At 50.7% G+C, this 15,005-nt stretch overlaps 1 protein-coding gene across 1 annotated transcript in view; it reads left to right on the forward strand.

Moving 5' to 3' along the window:
- Positions 1-15,005, forward strand: part of LOC143926303 (cryptochrome-2-like) — a 109,891-nt gene that overhangs the window by 53,030 nt on the left and 41,856 nt on the right. The window contains 1 exon segment of the mRNA XM_077450233.1: positions 13,931-14,056. Coding sequence (XP_077306359.1) covers positions 13,931-13,980 — 50 coding nt within the window. The 3' untranslated portion in view covers positions 13,981-14,056.

The following is a 15,005-nucleotide window of genomic DNA, read 5'->3' on the forward strand; positions in this document are numbered from 1 at the left end:
TATCTGCTATCACACTAGGGGGGCGGGGCCGTGTTATAGCACGGCGGCCAAACACAGAGCCAGCCAGCCAGCTCTGTGATACACAGTAAAAAATGCCGCCCTGTGCCCGGATAGGAGGAGAAGCAGGACATATAGAGGTGATGAGCTTTCTATATTCCTCCATGTAGCCGCTGCTTCTCCTCCTATCCAATCCAACTTCTTTTACTGCCCCCTCCAGTTGTCCTTGTGCTCCCTGCCCCCCCTGCTCTCCTCCCTCACCACACTCTCCAGCCCTCCACAGTGCTCTCCAGCCCCCCCCCCCCCCCACAGTGCTCTCCAGCCACCCCCCCACAGTGCTCTCCAGCCACCCCCCCACAGTACTGTCCACCCCCCCACAGTGCTCTCCAGGCCCCCCCCCCCACAGTGCTGTCCACCCCCCCCCCCCCCACAGTGTGCTCCCCCCACAGTGCTGTCCAACCCCCCACAGTGCTGTCCAACCCCCCACAGTGCTGTCCAACCCCCCACAGTGCTGTCCAACCCCCCACAGTGCTGTCCAACCCCCCACAGTGCTGTCCATCCCCCACAGTGCTGTCCATCCCCCACAGTGCTGTCCATCCCCCACAGTGCTGTCCATCCCCCACAGTGCTGTCCACCCCCCACAGTGCTGTCCACCCCCCACAGTGCTGTCCATCCCCCACAGTGCTGTCCACCCCCCACCTTGCTCTCCAGCCCCCACAGTTCTGTCCACCCCCACAGTGCTCTCCACCCCTCCCCACAGTGCTCTCCACCCCCCCCCCACAGTGCTCTCCACCCCCCCCCCACAGTGCTCTCCACCCCCCCCCACAGTGCTCTCCACCCCCCCACAGTGCTCTCCACCCCCCCCACAGTGCTTTCCAGCCCCCCACAGTGCTTTCCAGCCCCCCACAGTGCTTTCCAGCCCCCCACTGTGCTCTCCAGCCCCCCACTGTGCTCTCCAGCCCCCCACTGTGCTCTCCAGCCCCCCAGTGCTCCCCAGCCCCCCCCCCCACAGTGCTCTCCAGCCCCCCCCCCACAGTGCTCTCCAGCCCCCCCCCCCACAGTGCTGTCCACCCCCCACAGTGCTGTCCACCCCCCACAGTGCTGTCCACCCCCCACAGTTCTCTCCAGCCCCCCACAGTGCTCTCTTGCTGTCCACCCCCCACCTTGCTCTCCAGCCCCCACAGTGCTGTCCATCCCACCACAGTGCTCTCCACCCCCCCCCCCCCCCAGTGCTCTCCAGCCCCCCACAGTGCTCTCCAGCCCCCCACAGTGCTCTCCAGCCCCCCACAGTGCTTTCCAGCCCCCCACAGTGCTTTCCAGCCCCCACAGTGCTTTCCAGCCCCCACAGTGCTCTCCAGCCCCCACACTGCTCTCCAGCCCCCACACTGCTCTCCAACCCCCACACTGCTCTCTACCCCCCACAGTGCTCTCCAACCCCCCCCACAGTGCTCTCCAACCCCCCCCACAGTGCTCTCCACCCCCCCCCCCCACAGTGCTCTCCACCCCCCCCCCCACAGTGCTCTCCACCCCCCCACAGTGCTCTCCACCCCCCACAGTAGTCTCCTGCCCCCCACTGTGCTCTCCAGCCCCCCACAGTGCTCTCCACCCCTCCGTGCTCTCCAGCCCCCCCACAGTGCTCTCCAATCCCCAATCCCCACAGTGCTCTCCACCCCCCCCCAGTGCTCTCCACCCCCCCCCCAGTGCTCTCCACCCCCCCCCCCAGTGCTCTCCACCCCCCCCACCAGTGCTCTCCACCCCCCCCACCAGTGCTCTCCACCCCCCCCACCAATGCTCTCCACCCCCCCCCCCCCACAGTGCTGTCCACCCCCCCACAGTGCTGTCCACCCCCCCACAGTGCTGTCCACCCCCCCACAGTGCTGTCCACCCCCCCACAGTGCTCTCCAGCCCCCCCTACAGTGCTGTTCACCCCAACAGTGCTCTCCAGCCCCCCACAGTGCTGTCCACCCCCCCCACAGTGTGTTCTCCAGACCCCCACGGTGCTCTCCAGACCCCCACGGTGCTGTCCACCCCCCCCTCACAGTGCTGTCCACCCCCCCACAGTGCTGTCCACCCCCCCACAGTGCTGTCCACCCCCCCACAGTGCTCTCCAGCCCCCCCTACAGTGCTGTTCACCCCCACAGTGCTGTCCACCCCCCCCACAGTGCTGTCCACCCCCCCCCACAGTGTGTTCTCCAGACCCCCACGGTGCTCTCCAGACCCCCACGGTGCTGTCCACCCCCCCCTCACAGTGCTGTCCATCCCCCACAGTGCTCTCCAGCCCCTACAGTGCTCTCCAAACCTGTTCTTTTTGGCTCCCCCTCCAGTGCTCTCTCAAGCTCCCCCCCAGCACTCTCCGCTCCCACCCCTGTACTCTCCACTCCCCCCTGCATTTTGCCCCCACCCATGTGCTCTCCAACTCTGCCAGTCCTCTCCGCCCCCCATAGCACTCTCCAGTCCCCCGTGCTTTCCACCCCTGTTCTTTCTGGCCCCCACTGGTGCTCTCAAGCTACCCCCATTTCTCTCCACTCCTCCCTGCTCTTTGTACCCCCCAGTGCTCTCCAGCCCTGTTTTTCTTCCCCCCAGTAGTCTCAAGCTCCCCCCAGTGCTCTTCGCCACCCCACACTCTTAGCCCCCCCAGTGCTCTCAGCCTCCTGTGCTCTCCACCCCTGTTCTTTTTGGCCCCCACCATTGCTCTCAAGTTTCCCCCCAGCACTCTCCGCTCCCCACCCCTATACTCTCTACTCCCCTGCATTTTGCCCCCACCCATGTGCTCTCTAACCCTGCCAGTGCTCTCCGTCCTCCATAGTGCTCGCCAGTCCCCGTGCTTTCCACACCCCTGTGATCTCCACTCGCCCCTGCTCTTTGCCCCCACCCATGTGCTCTCCAACCCCAGCAGCACTCTCTGCTCCCCCTTCTCTCCAGCTCCCACCCAGTGCTCTCCACTTCCCCAGGACCAGAGGACAGGCTGACTGGGGCCAAATAATAAGGACGGCTGAAGGTTGCAGGTGGCCAAGGACCACTCCATCTCACAGCAAACAGATCCTCCGGAAGGAGCACCGTCCTCATCCAAAACGAGAACAGGCTCTGCCTGCTGCTGGCCGTCATGGATATCCTGCTGACATGCAAGGTACTGTACCGAGCATCAACAGCACACCTTCCCACAGACAGGGACTGCAGACTGGGACATGCAGCACAGGAGAGGCTGACATGATGGGCACAGCGAGACTGCATTAACGGCACAGTGAGGCTGCATTTGATGGGCACAGTGAAGCTGCAATGATGGGCACAGTGAGGCCGAATTCATGGGCACAGCGAGACTGCATTTGATGAGCACAGTGAGGTTGCATTGATGGGCACAGTGAGGCTGCAATGGCGGGCACAGTGAGGCTGCATTTGATGGGCTCAGTGAGGCTGCAATGATGTGCACAGTGAGGCTGCAATGATGTGCACAGTGAGGCTGCAATGATGTGCAAAGTGAGGCTGCATTCATGGGCACAGTGAGATTGAATTTGATGAGCACAGTGAGGCTGCATTGATAGGCACAGTGAGGCTGCATTTGATGATCACAGTGAGGCTGCATTGATGGGCACAGTGAGGCTGCATTTGATGGGCACAGTGAGGCTGCATTTGATGAGCACAGTGAGGCTGCATTGATGGGCACAGTGAGGCTGCATTTGATGGGCACTGGTGAGGCTGCATTGAGCTCTTGTATCATGTCTGTAGTCTCTGACCATCCCCGGTATTATGTCTGCAGTCTCTGACCATCTCTTGTATCATGTCTGTAGTCTCTGAGGGAGTCTGGAGAGGAGTCAGGATGGGGGTCATGGGAGAAGTCAGACTCCTGTAGGTTTGTAAAGTTCACCATCCCTGTGATGTGCTGACTTCCTCCTGGGGCTGCTTATTATGAGGGGCTCCCACCATGTCTGTGCTATGCTGACTTCCTCCTGGGGCTGCTTACGGTGCAGGTGTCAGTGCTGTATATCACGGTGCAGGTGTCAGTGCTGTATATCACGGTGCAGGTGTCAGTGCTGTATATCACGGTGCAGGTGTCAGTGCTGTATATCACGGTGCAGGTGTCAGTGCTGTATATCACGGTGCAGGTGTCAGTGCTGTATATCACGGTGCAGGTGTCAGTGCTGTATATCACGGTGCAGGTGTCAGTGCTGTATATCACGGTGCAGGTGTCAGTGCTGTATATCACGGTGCAGGTGTCAGTGCTGTATATCACGGTGCTGGTGTCAGTGCTGTATATCACGGTGCAGGTGTCAGTGCTGTATATCACGGTGCAGGTGTCAGTGCTGTATATCACGGTGCAGGTGTCAGTGCTGTATATCACGGTGCAGGTGTCAGTGCTGTATATCACGGTGCAGGTGTCAGTGCTGTATATCACGGTGCAGGTGTCAGTGCTGTATATCACGGTGCTGGTGTCAGTGCTGTATATCACGGTGCAGGTGTCAGTGCTGTATATCACGGTGCAGGTGTCAGTGCTGTATATCACGGTGCAGGTGTCAGTGCTGTATATCACGGTGCTGGTGTCAGTGCTGTATATCACGGTGCTGGTGTCAGTGCTGTATATCACGGTGCTGGTGTCAGTGCTTTATGTCACGGTGCTGGTGTCAGTGCTTTATGTCACACTGCTGATGTCAGTGCTCTCTATCACGGTGCAGGTGTCAGATCACCCTATCACGGTGCAGGTGTCAGATCACTCTATCACGGTGCAGGTGTCAGATCACTCTATCACGGTGCAGGTGTCATTGCTGTATGTCACGATGCTGATGTCAGTGCTCTCTATCACGGTGCAGGTGTCAGATCACTCTATCACGGTGCAGGTGTCGTTGCTGTATGTCACGCTGCTAATGTCAGTGCTCTCTAGAGGTCGACCGAAAAAAGGGCTAACTTGCGTTTGAAAGACCTCTGCGCAAATACTGCGTCACATAAAATATTGCAACAACCGCTATTTTATTCCCTAGGGTCTCTGCTAAAAAAAAATATATATAATTTTTGGGGCTTCGGAGTGATTTTCTAGCAGAAAATACTGGATTTTTACTTGTAAGCAACAAGTGTCAGAAAAGATTTAGTCTTTAAATGGTTAAACTGAGAACTTCTACACACAGAGTTCAGCCCATTGAAGAAGAAACATTGTATCACTTTGATCTTTTCTTGGCAGCCTGCCCAGAGAGGAGGAAAGTCCTTCACTGATGTCTTCAGGCAACTTACATTGACTTCTATTATAGAAGTCTTTTGCAAGTCATAATAAATTCGAAATTCGTAAACAAAAGTTCGTATTCCGTACAGAATTCGGACGCACGGCAATTCATAGTTCGGATCCTCCCGAACGTACGAATTTTGGGAAATTCGTACGAATTTGCGATTCGCACATGTCTACTACATGGTTTTGGTAAATCTGAAGATAAAATTCAGCAGAAAATCTGCAAGTGTGTATAGGGCTTTAGGGTGCTAGTGTAGCACTAACCCCCGAAGGAGCTGCTGGCTAGATTGGGCTTACCGTTACCTTCTTTTTCCTCACTTCACGTCTAGAGATGTCCCGTGGTAGATGACCCAGTAACTTGAGAGACTGACGACAGATCCACTTAAATGGATTTTATTTGCAAAAACGTAGACAATGAACAGTCTCTTAAAATGGGAAAGGAAGTTCAGGTACTCTTAGTGTCAAAGTCAATATTGAAGAACTTGCTTACTTTGACTGCATCCAAAGAATAGCCATTCACAACTGGATGTTCACTCAAGTTGGACAGTCCCTCTCTCACAAGGCTTAGCAGCCAACAAGGTGCTTACTCAGGAACAAGTCTCTGCCACAGACGTTGTTGTAGAACACGTAGGAAAACTAAACTTGTAGAACACTCGTGTGATACCTGGATCTTTCAGCCAGCTTGGCGATATCCATGAGACCGGATTCTCTTGGGGACTTCAGCTCCTCCAGGCTCTGGCTAAGAAACCAACCTGTATGTGGCCTTCTTCTGAAGAGTCCTCCCCTGCATAGCGTGAAGTCACTGGGTCTCTCCCAAACCAGAGACGGCACCCAAACACCTCAGAATCCTCCTTTAGTTACCTTGCCTCGGGCTAGCCAGTCCCGAGACAAGATCGGGTGGATCCACACCCCAGGACATAGCCTTCCTGGGGGCTGGTCAGGAAGACCAGGACCATGAAGTCAGTACATCCTTCTGGACCGGTAACCCCAAACCACATGACATCCGCATTTTAAATACCCTCTCCCAGAAAGCACAGCAAGAGCGCCACTCCCACTGGGCGGGTTCCAAGAAAGAGTAACTTAAGCACCCAACCAGACCATAATTCCATGCCTTCCAGAAGAGACAGTGCCCCCTATGGTCAGGCTGAATATCTCATAGTCCAGTCAGACTTATGCGGAGGTCTAAATTTAGACAATTGTACCCAAACCAAACTGCAGTTCAGGTGTGACCTTAAGTTTGAAAAACACATAGTGTGTGCTCTTCAGGAGCCGTGTAACACTAGGAAGATAATGCTGGACCTTGCAGACTGGTAGATTCGTCTTTCTTAGAAATCAGCAGCTACAGTATCTTCTACTTTTGTAAAAACAAGTGAAATTCCTCTTTAACTGCACTGTGAAAATTGAGGTCTTCGGCATAGTTACATTTATCTGGCAGGGGTGCCTGGATCACAGAAGTGGCTTAAAAAAAACTTACAAGCACTTTGGTGGCTTACACAGTTCCCACATACATATTTAACCACTTAAGGACCGCCGCATGCCAATGTACGTCATCACAATGGCATGTACAGGCACAAGCACGTACATGCCATTGCCTTCCAGCGGGTGGGGGGTCTGATCGGACCCCCCCCTGCTGGATGCGGCGGTCCATTTCGCTGGGGATGAGGGGATGGCCGTTGTTTTCTGGCCATCCCCTCTCGATCGCTCCTGGCGAATGAGAAGCTTCCCCCGCCTGTGTATAGTAAACACAGGCAGGGAGGAAGTGATGTCATTCTCCTCGGGGTGGTCTTTTTGACTGGACTACGAGGAGAAGTGAAAGTAAGTGTGCACCATCACTACACTAACACGTAGGCACACACAGGCACAACAACCCCCCCCCCCCCCCCAGTCACAGTGTCACTGATTGCAGTGATCATTTATTTACTGATCACTGCATTCAGTGTCAGTTGTGACAGTAAAAACTGTCAGGGCAGATGGTGTTAGGTCCAGGGTAGCCCCCAATAAAGGTTTAACCCCCTGATTGCCCCTAGAGTTGACCCTTTCACCCCCTTTTGCCAGTGTCACTAAGCGATTGTTTTTCTGATTGCTGCATTAGTGTCGCTAGGTAGCTAGTTATTTTTTTAGGTTCACCGCAAAGTTTTTATAGTGCTAGGTACCCCGATATACTACCCAATAATGGTTTTAACCCCCTGATTGCCCCTAGTTAACCCTTTCACCAGCGATCACCGTATAAGTGTCACTGGTGACTCTGGTTAGCCAGTTAGTTATTTAAGTTCCCCATCAGGTTTTTATATAGTGCCAGGGATCCCCATATACTACCTAATAAAAATTTGAACCCCCTGATTGCCCCTAGTTAACCCTTTCACCAATGATCACTGTATTAGTGTTACGGGTGACTCTGGTTAGTTTGCTTTTTATAGCGTCAGGGCACCCACCATTTATTACCCAATAAAGGTTTAACCCCCTGATCACCTGGCGGGTTATATCAATTAGGTTTTAGGGTCAGGGTCGCGCGAGGCAGCGCTAGGTTAGTGCCAGTACCGCTAACACCCACGCACAAAGCATACACCTCCTGTAGTGGTATAGAATCTGAACAGATCAATATCTGATCTGATCAGATCTATACTAGCGTCCCCAGCAGTTTAGGGTTCCAAAAAAACGCATTGTTAGCGGGATCAGCCCAGATACCTGCTAGCACCTGCATTTTGCCCCTCCGCCCAGACCACCCAAGTGCAGTATCGATCGATCACTGTCACTTACAAAACACTAAACACATAACTGCAGGGATCGCAGAGTCAGGCCAGATCCCTGCGATCGCTAACAGTTTTTTTTGGTAGCGTTTTATATTTAAATCCGAAAGGCAGTGCTTGGTTTTCGGGGTCCCGCACATGGCTAGGCTCCCAAAAAGTCCCCCACATGTGGTAGCCCCGTACTCGGGAGAAGCAGCAGAATTTATTTTGGAGTGTAATTTGACTTATGCCCATAGCATGTGTGAGCAATATATCATTTAGTGACAACTTTGTGCAAAAAAAAAAAAAAAATTGTAATATTCCTGCAACTTGTGGCAAAATATAAAATATTTCATGGACTCAACATGCTTCTCAGTAAATAGCTTGGGGTGTCTAATTTCCAAAATGGGGTAATTTGGGGGGGGGGGGGGATTGTGTTATTTTGGCATTTTATGGCCTTCAAAACTGTGATAGGTTGTGAGGAGTGAAAACAAAAATTAGCACCCTTGGAAATCCTGAAGGCAGTGATCGGTTTTCGGGGTGCCGTACGCGGCTAGGCTCCCAAAAAGTCCCACATATGTGGTATCCCCGTACTCAGGAGAAGCAGCAGAATATATTTTGGGGTGCAATTCCACATATAACTATGGCATGTGTGAGCAATATATCATTTAGTGACAACTTTTTGTAAACTTCTTTTTTTGTGTCATTATTCAATTACTTGGGACAAAAAAAAAAAATATTCAATGGGCTCAACATGCCCCTCAGCAATTAGCTGGTGTCTACTTTCCGAAATGGGGTCATTTGGGGGGGTTTGTACTGCCCTGCCATTTTAGCACCTCAAGAAATGAGATAGGCAGTCGTAAATTAAAAGCTGTGTAAATTCCAGAAAATGTACTCTAGTTTGTAGATGCTATAACTTTTGCGCAAACCAATAAATATACGCTTGACATTTTTTTTACTAAAGACATGTGGCTGAATAAATTTTGCCCTAAATGTATGACTAAAATTGAGTTTATTTGATTTTTTTTATAACAAAAAGTAGAAAATATATTTTTCTCTCAAAATTCTTTTTCCATTTATATTGCAAAAAATAAAAATCGCAGAGGCATTCAAATACCATCAAAAGAAAGCTCTATTTGTGGGAAGAAAAGGACACAAATTTCGTTTGGGTACAACATTGCATGACCGCGTAATTACCAGTTAAAGCAGTGCAGTGCGAAATTGTAAAAAGACCTCTGGCTGAAAATTGGTCCGGGGCTGAAGTGGTTAAACTGCATTTTTATCTGATTGCTTGGAAAATTATCTAGCAGAGACAATGGGGTTGATTTACTAAAGGCAAATAGACTGTGCAGTTTGCAGGTGCAATTGCTCCAGAGCTCAGTAAATGAGGTAAGGCTTGACTTTGCAATGAGTACCCAAATCCTGTGCAAGGAAAAAAAAAAAAAAAAAACATTATTGCTTGCACATGATTGGATGATGGAAGTCAGCAGAGCTTCTGCTTATTTACTAAGCTCTGAAGCAACTGCTTTTGCAGAGGGCAACTGCACTTTACAAAGTGCACAGTCTTTTTCCCTTTAGTAAATCAACCCCACTGTGTTAGGTCTACATGGGGATCACATATAAAAATTGTTTCATGATAAAGTAGATCGTGACAAATTCAGCAACTCTGCTAAACATCAGATGGCAACTGAGTAATAACAGTACAGGTGAAGAGGTAACTGATGGGCTTCTTTACTGATATCTGTAGCTACCAGTCTGCACCCTTCGTTTAGAGATATGCCGCGTACACACGATCAGAATTCTCATCGGAAAAAGTTCTGATGGTTTTCCCATTGGAATTCCAACGGAATTTCGCTCAAACTGTTTCGCCTACACACGGTCACACCAAATTCCGACGGTCAAAAGCACCGCGACATACAACACGTTCAACGGCACTATAAAAGGGAAGTTTAATGCTTCCGAGCATGCATCGAATTGTTTCCGAGCATGCGTCGGAAATTTTGCGTGTCAGAATTGCATACATCTGATAGAAAGGTTTTCCGAACAGGCTTTCAATCTAAAGTTCGTTGGAGATGCCGACAGAAAAAGACCGATGGGCATACACGCGGTCAGAAAATCTGATGAAAAGCTCCCATCGGACTGTTTCCTTTGGAAATTCCGGCCGTGTGTACGCGGCAATATGCTGCGACTAGGGAGCTCAAATTCTAAAGCAGGCCATACATTATGCAATTTTCTTTCCTTCTACCAGAAGTGTAAGGAATGAAAATTGCTCAATTCCCCCGATCAACACAGTCAGTGTTGATGGGAGAAACCTTCCAGCAGCGCTATTGTATTCTGCAGGCGGGAAGAGCATGGATTAAAACGGGAAGAAAAAAGACAGGGCTTCAATGGGAAAACACACTCGGCGGAATAAAGAACAAAAGTTTATCATATGAAAAAGCTGCATGAAAAAATAACAGCATGGCTAATTAGCCAGGAAATAATCAAAACCTTCACCAAACATACTAAAACACTGGGGGTTATTTACTAAAGGCACTGAAAGTGCACTTGAAAGTGCAGTTGCTGTAGATCCGAGGGGGAGCATTTTAGTTTGCACATGATTGGATGATAAAATCAGCAGAGCTTCCACTCCTTTCAGAGCTTCCCCTCAGATCTACAGCAACTGCACTTCCAACTGCACTTCCAAGTGAACTTCCAAGTGAACTTGCAATGCACTTGTAGTGCAGGGTGGATTTGCCTTTAGTAAATCAACCCTGTTATGGCAATGTTGTCGCAATGAGATAAAACAGCCCGGGCTCACTTACACACACACAATTAATTCCTCACACACACAGGGGTTGCTAGATGGTCAAAACCTAAAAGGGGTCATCCAGTGACAGCAAATACAGAGTGGCATAAAGTTCAAGAAACCCTTGAATCCAGTAATGCAAGGATGGTGTCCCCGATTTAGAGCCGGAGATACCAGTCTGAAGAAATAGCCACTAATTGAGTCAGCAATGTGGAGAGAGCAGCAGTGTGTTGTCCAAAGACATTCACATATGCAGATGGATAGACACTGGAGATGTTGTCAGTATAGGAGCTGGATATAGGGGAGCATATATGATGAAAACAGGTAATCCTGTCCCCATTGGGGAGGTTTGCACTCGCTTCCTGTGCTAGTGACCCCCGCTCATGTTCTGACATTAGGGAAAACTCCAAGGACAGAAGTGAGGGGAAATCTCAATGGGGCCCCACACAGCATTACCTCCCCCATACCCCTTCTAACCCTTCCCCCACTGTATACAGAACACAAAGAGATCCACCTGATCACATGGCAGAGAAAAGCTCAGACACTTCCAGGATATAACAGCTTTTATTACAAAAAAATTTCTTTCCATAAATCCATTTCTCTTCTCTTGTGATGTGATGTTGAACTTGCTGGGAGATGTGACTCTTCTTTTTGTGAATGGATCTCTCTACAGATCTTCTCTGCTTGCGGCTCAGAGCGATCGTCAGGTTGGAGGGGAGGCCGCCATCTTGTACACTCTCTGTAAAATCTCAAAACATGGACAATTAACCAACAAGCCTGTCTGTAGAGTGTGGGGGGGACCGGGTTGTGAACTACGGACCCCAGTGCTGCAAGGCATATGTGCTAACCACTGAGCCACTATGCTGCACATACTACTCCAGGAAGAGTCAATTCCCTAACAAGGCCCCCTTACACGCCATATCCCTTGCCTCTGCTGGGGTCTAATGTTATTCTCTGTGGTAGCACAGCTCTTTAACCCCTACTTTAGGCTCCTGATAACCTTTTTATATATTGGGGGTAAAGGGGAACACTACAGAGCATTGCCAATGGTACTCAGCCACCAGGTCCTGATCTCCCTCCAGGCAGTGGCACCCTGTCCTCTGCCTCTATGGCCCTGGAGGACCAGAGCAACACAATGAAGTCACTTCTAGTCCAGGGTTTTTTTTTATTATATAAAGCAAATGGTCAGAATTCTTTTGGTCTTTTAAAGGTAAAGGAGAGATTTGGCATCTTTTTGACCCCAGATCTCTCCTTAAAGCGAATCTGCCATTCTTTTTTCTATTACAAGGGATGTTTACATTCCTTGTAATAGGAATAAAAGTGTTGTGGCCTACCTACCTGTGGTCAGTTTTTAATGGAAAGCAGAGGGACGGCAGGAACACCAGGGATTTCACACAAAGGAAGCAACACAGAGAGAACAGGATCCTTTCTCATACAAGTATATCGTACAGCAGGCACATATCAGGAATATGAAGTGTTTGGGTAACAAATGCTTTGCGTGAGCCTCATGCCAACCTTTACTTAGTGTTGTGGCCTACCTAAAAATAGATCAAGTTTTTATATAGGCAGATGGTCAGATTGATATCACATCAAGCTGAGGGGATCGAATTGTCTGCAACTGGCAGAATATGTTCACTTACCATGGAGCATTTGATGGTCAGAGACTGGGGGCATGCTACGGGAGATGGTCAGAGACTGGGGGCATGCTACGGGAGATGGTCAGAGACTGGGGGCATGCTACGGGAGATGGTCAGAGACTGGGGGCATGCTACGGGAGATGGTCAGAGACTGGGGGCATGCTACGGGAGATGGTCAGAGACTGGGGGCATGCTACGGGATATGGCCAGAGACTGGGGGCATGCTACGGGATATGGACAGAGACTGGGGGCATGCTTACGGGAGATGGTCAGAGACTGGGGGCATGCTTACGGGAGATGGTCAGAGACTGGGGGCATGCTTATGGGATATGGTCAGAGACTGGGGGCATGCTTATGGGATATGGTCAGAGACTGGGGGCATGCTTACGGGAGATGGTCAGAGACTGGGGGCATGCTTACGGGAGATGGTCAGGGACTGGGGGCATGCTTACGGGAGATGGTCAGAGACTGGGGGCATGCTTACGGGAGATGGTCAGAGACTGGGGGCATGCTTACGGGAGATGGTCAGGGACTGGGGGCATGCTTACGGGAGATGGTCAGAGACTGGGGGCATGCTTACGGGAGATGGTCAGAGACTGGGGGCATGCTTACGGGAGATGGTCAGAGACTGGGGGCATGCTTACGGGAGATGGTCAGAGACTGGGGGCATGCTTACGGGAGATGGTCAGAGACTGGGGGCATGCTTACGGGAGATGGTCAGAGACTGGGGGCATGCTTACGGGAGATGGTCAGAGACTGGGAGCATGCTTACGGGAGATGGTCAGAGACTGGGGGCATGCTTACGGGAGATGGTCAGAGACTGGGGGCATGCTTACGGGAGATGGTCAGAGACTGGGGGCATGCTTACGGGAGATGGTCAGAGACTGGGGGCATGCTTACGGGAGATGGTCAGAGACTGGGGGCATGCTTACGGGAGATGGTCAGAGACTGGGGGCATGCTTACGGGAGATGGTCAGAGACTGGGGGCATGCTTACGGGAGATGGTCAGAGACTGGGGGCATGCTTACGGGAGATGGTCAGAGACTGGGGGCATGCTTACGGGAGATGGTCAGAGACTGGGGGCATGCTTACGGGAGATGGTCAGAGACTGGGGGCATGCTTACGGGAGATGGTCAGAGACTGGGGGCATGCTTACGGGAGATGGTCAGAGACTGGGGGCATGCTTACGGGAGATGGTCAGAGACTGGGGGCATGCTTACGGGAGATGGTCAGAGACTGGGGGCATGCTTACGGGAGATGGTCAGAGACTGGGGGCATGCTACGGGATATGGTCATAGACTGGGGGCATGCTACAGGAGATGGTCAGAGACTGGACCCTAATACTGCTGGGGTCCTAGGGGGTGCAAACCAGTGCCAGTGGGCTGCAGACTGGGCTCCAGAGAGCTGGGCAATGACTTTTTTTATGAATGCAATCATAAATAAATAAAAAGAAAAACCAGGTTTTAATTGAGTTTACTTAGTTTTTATCCCTCCTCCACATAGAAATTGGAGCTCTTCTACAGATGAATTATTTTGCACGATCCAAGTAATGAATGATTTTACTGCATTTCAGATCATGAAGAGCGAGGGATTCGCGAGTGGCACACAATTCGCAAGCAATAAAAGATAAAATTAAATGAAAACTGTGAGAAAACCAAAGTGAACAAATCTCTCCCGTTTGGTCTCCATTGTCAATTAGGTGAGAGCTGTACTTCTTTTTTTTTTTTCTCTTTCTCAGCAGGTTCAGAACTTGCGCCAATATTAAGGGTTCCTTAACCAATTCAATACCGCCCCCCCCCCCTTCCTGCCCAGACCAATTTTCAGCTGTCAGTGCTGTCACAATTTGAATGACAATTGTGCGGTCATGCAACACTGTACCCAAACTAAATTTGTATAATTTAATTTTCTTCCCACAAATAGAGATTTATTTTGGTGGTATTTGATCAAGTCTGGGTTTTTTATTTTTTGCTAAACACACTAAAAAAGACTGACATTTTTGGGGAAAAAAAGTTTTTCCTTGTTTGTTATAAAATGTTATTTTCTCCTTCACTGACACACTGATGAGGCTGCACTGACACGCACTGATAGGGCACTAATATGTATAATTGAAGGGCACTGATGGGCACTGTTTTTTGGCATTGATAGGGGGCACTGATGATGAGGCACTGATTGGCATCTAACATGGGCACTGACTGGCACTTTGGTTGGCACTGACTGGCAGCTGTGGCGGCAGCTCTGATAGGGGCTGAGCTGATAATCAATGCAGTATCAGCTCAGACCCCCCCTCTAACAGGAGAGCCGCTGATCGGCTCTCCTGTCAGCGTGAACCGAGGAAAGTCATTTACAGGTACTTTCCTGGTTACACGCTATGATCAGCTGTGATTGGTCACAGCTGATCATGTGGTAAAGAGCCTAAGTGAGAGGCTCTTCACCCTGATTGGAGTTGCACTGTGTCGGAGTGACACACCACACCACTATTCGCCGCACAGTGCGCCCCCGTGGCTTATCCTGCCTGACATCATATGATGTACAGTCAGGATAACGGAACCACCACCCGGCCATCATTCTGCTATAGGCAGGGTGGGAAGTGGTTAAAGTATTTAAAAATAACAAACATGTCATACTCACCTGCTCTGTGCAGTGGTTTT

This window comes from Lithobates pipiens, unplaced genomic scaffold (genome assembly GCF_037356315.1).
Source record: "Lithobates pipiens isolate NorthernLeopardFrog02 unplaced genomic scaffold, aLitPip1_a1.2 Scaffold_10, whole genome shotgun sequence".
NCBI classification, from domain to species: Eukaryota; Metazoa; Chordata; class Amphibia; order Anura; family Ranidae; genus Lithobates; species Lithobates pipiens.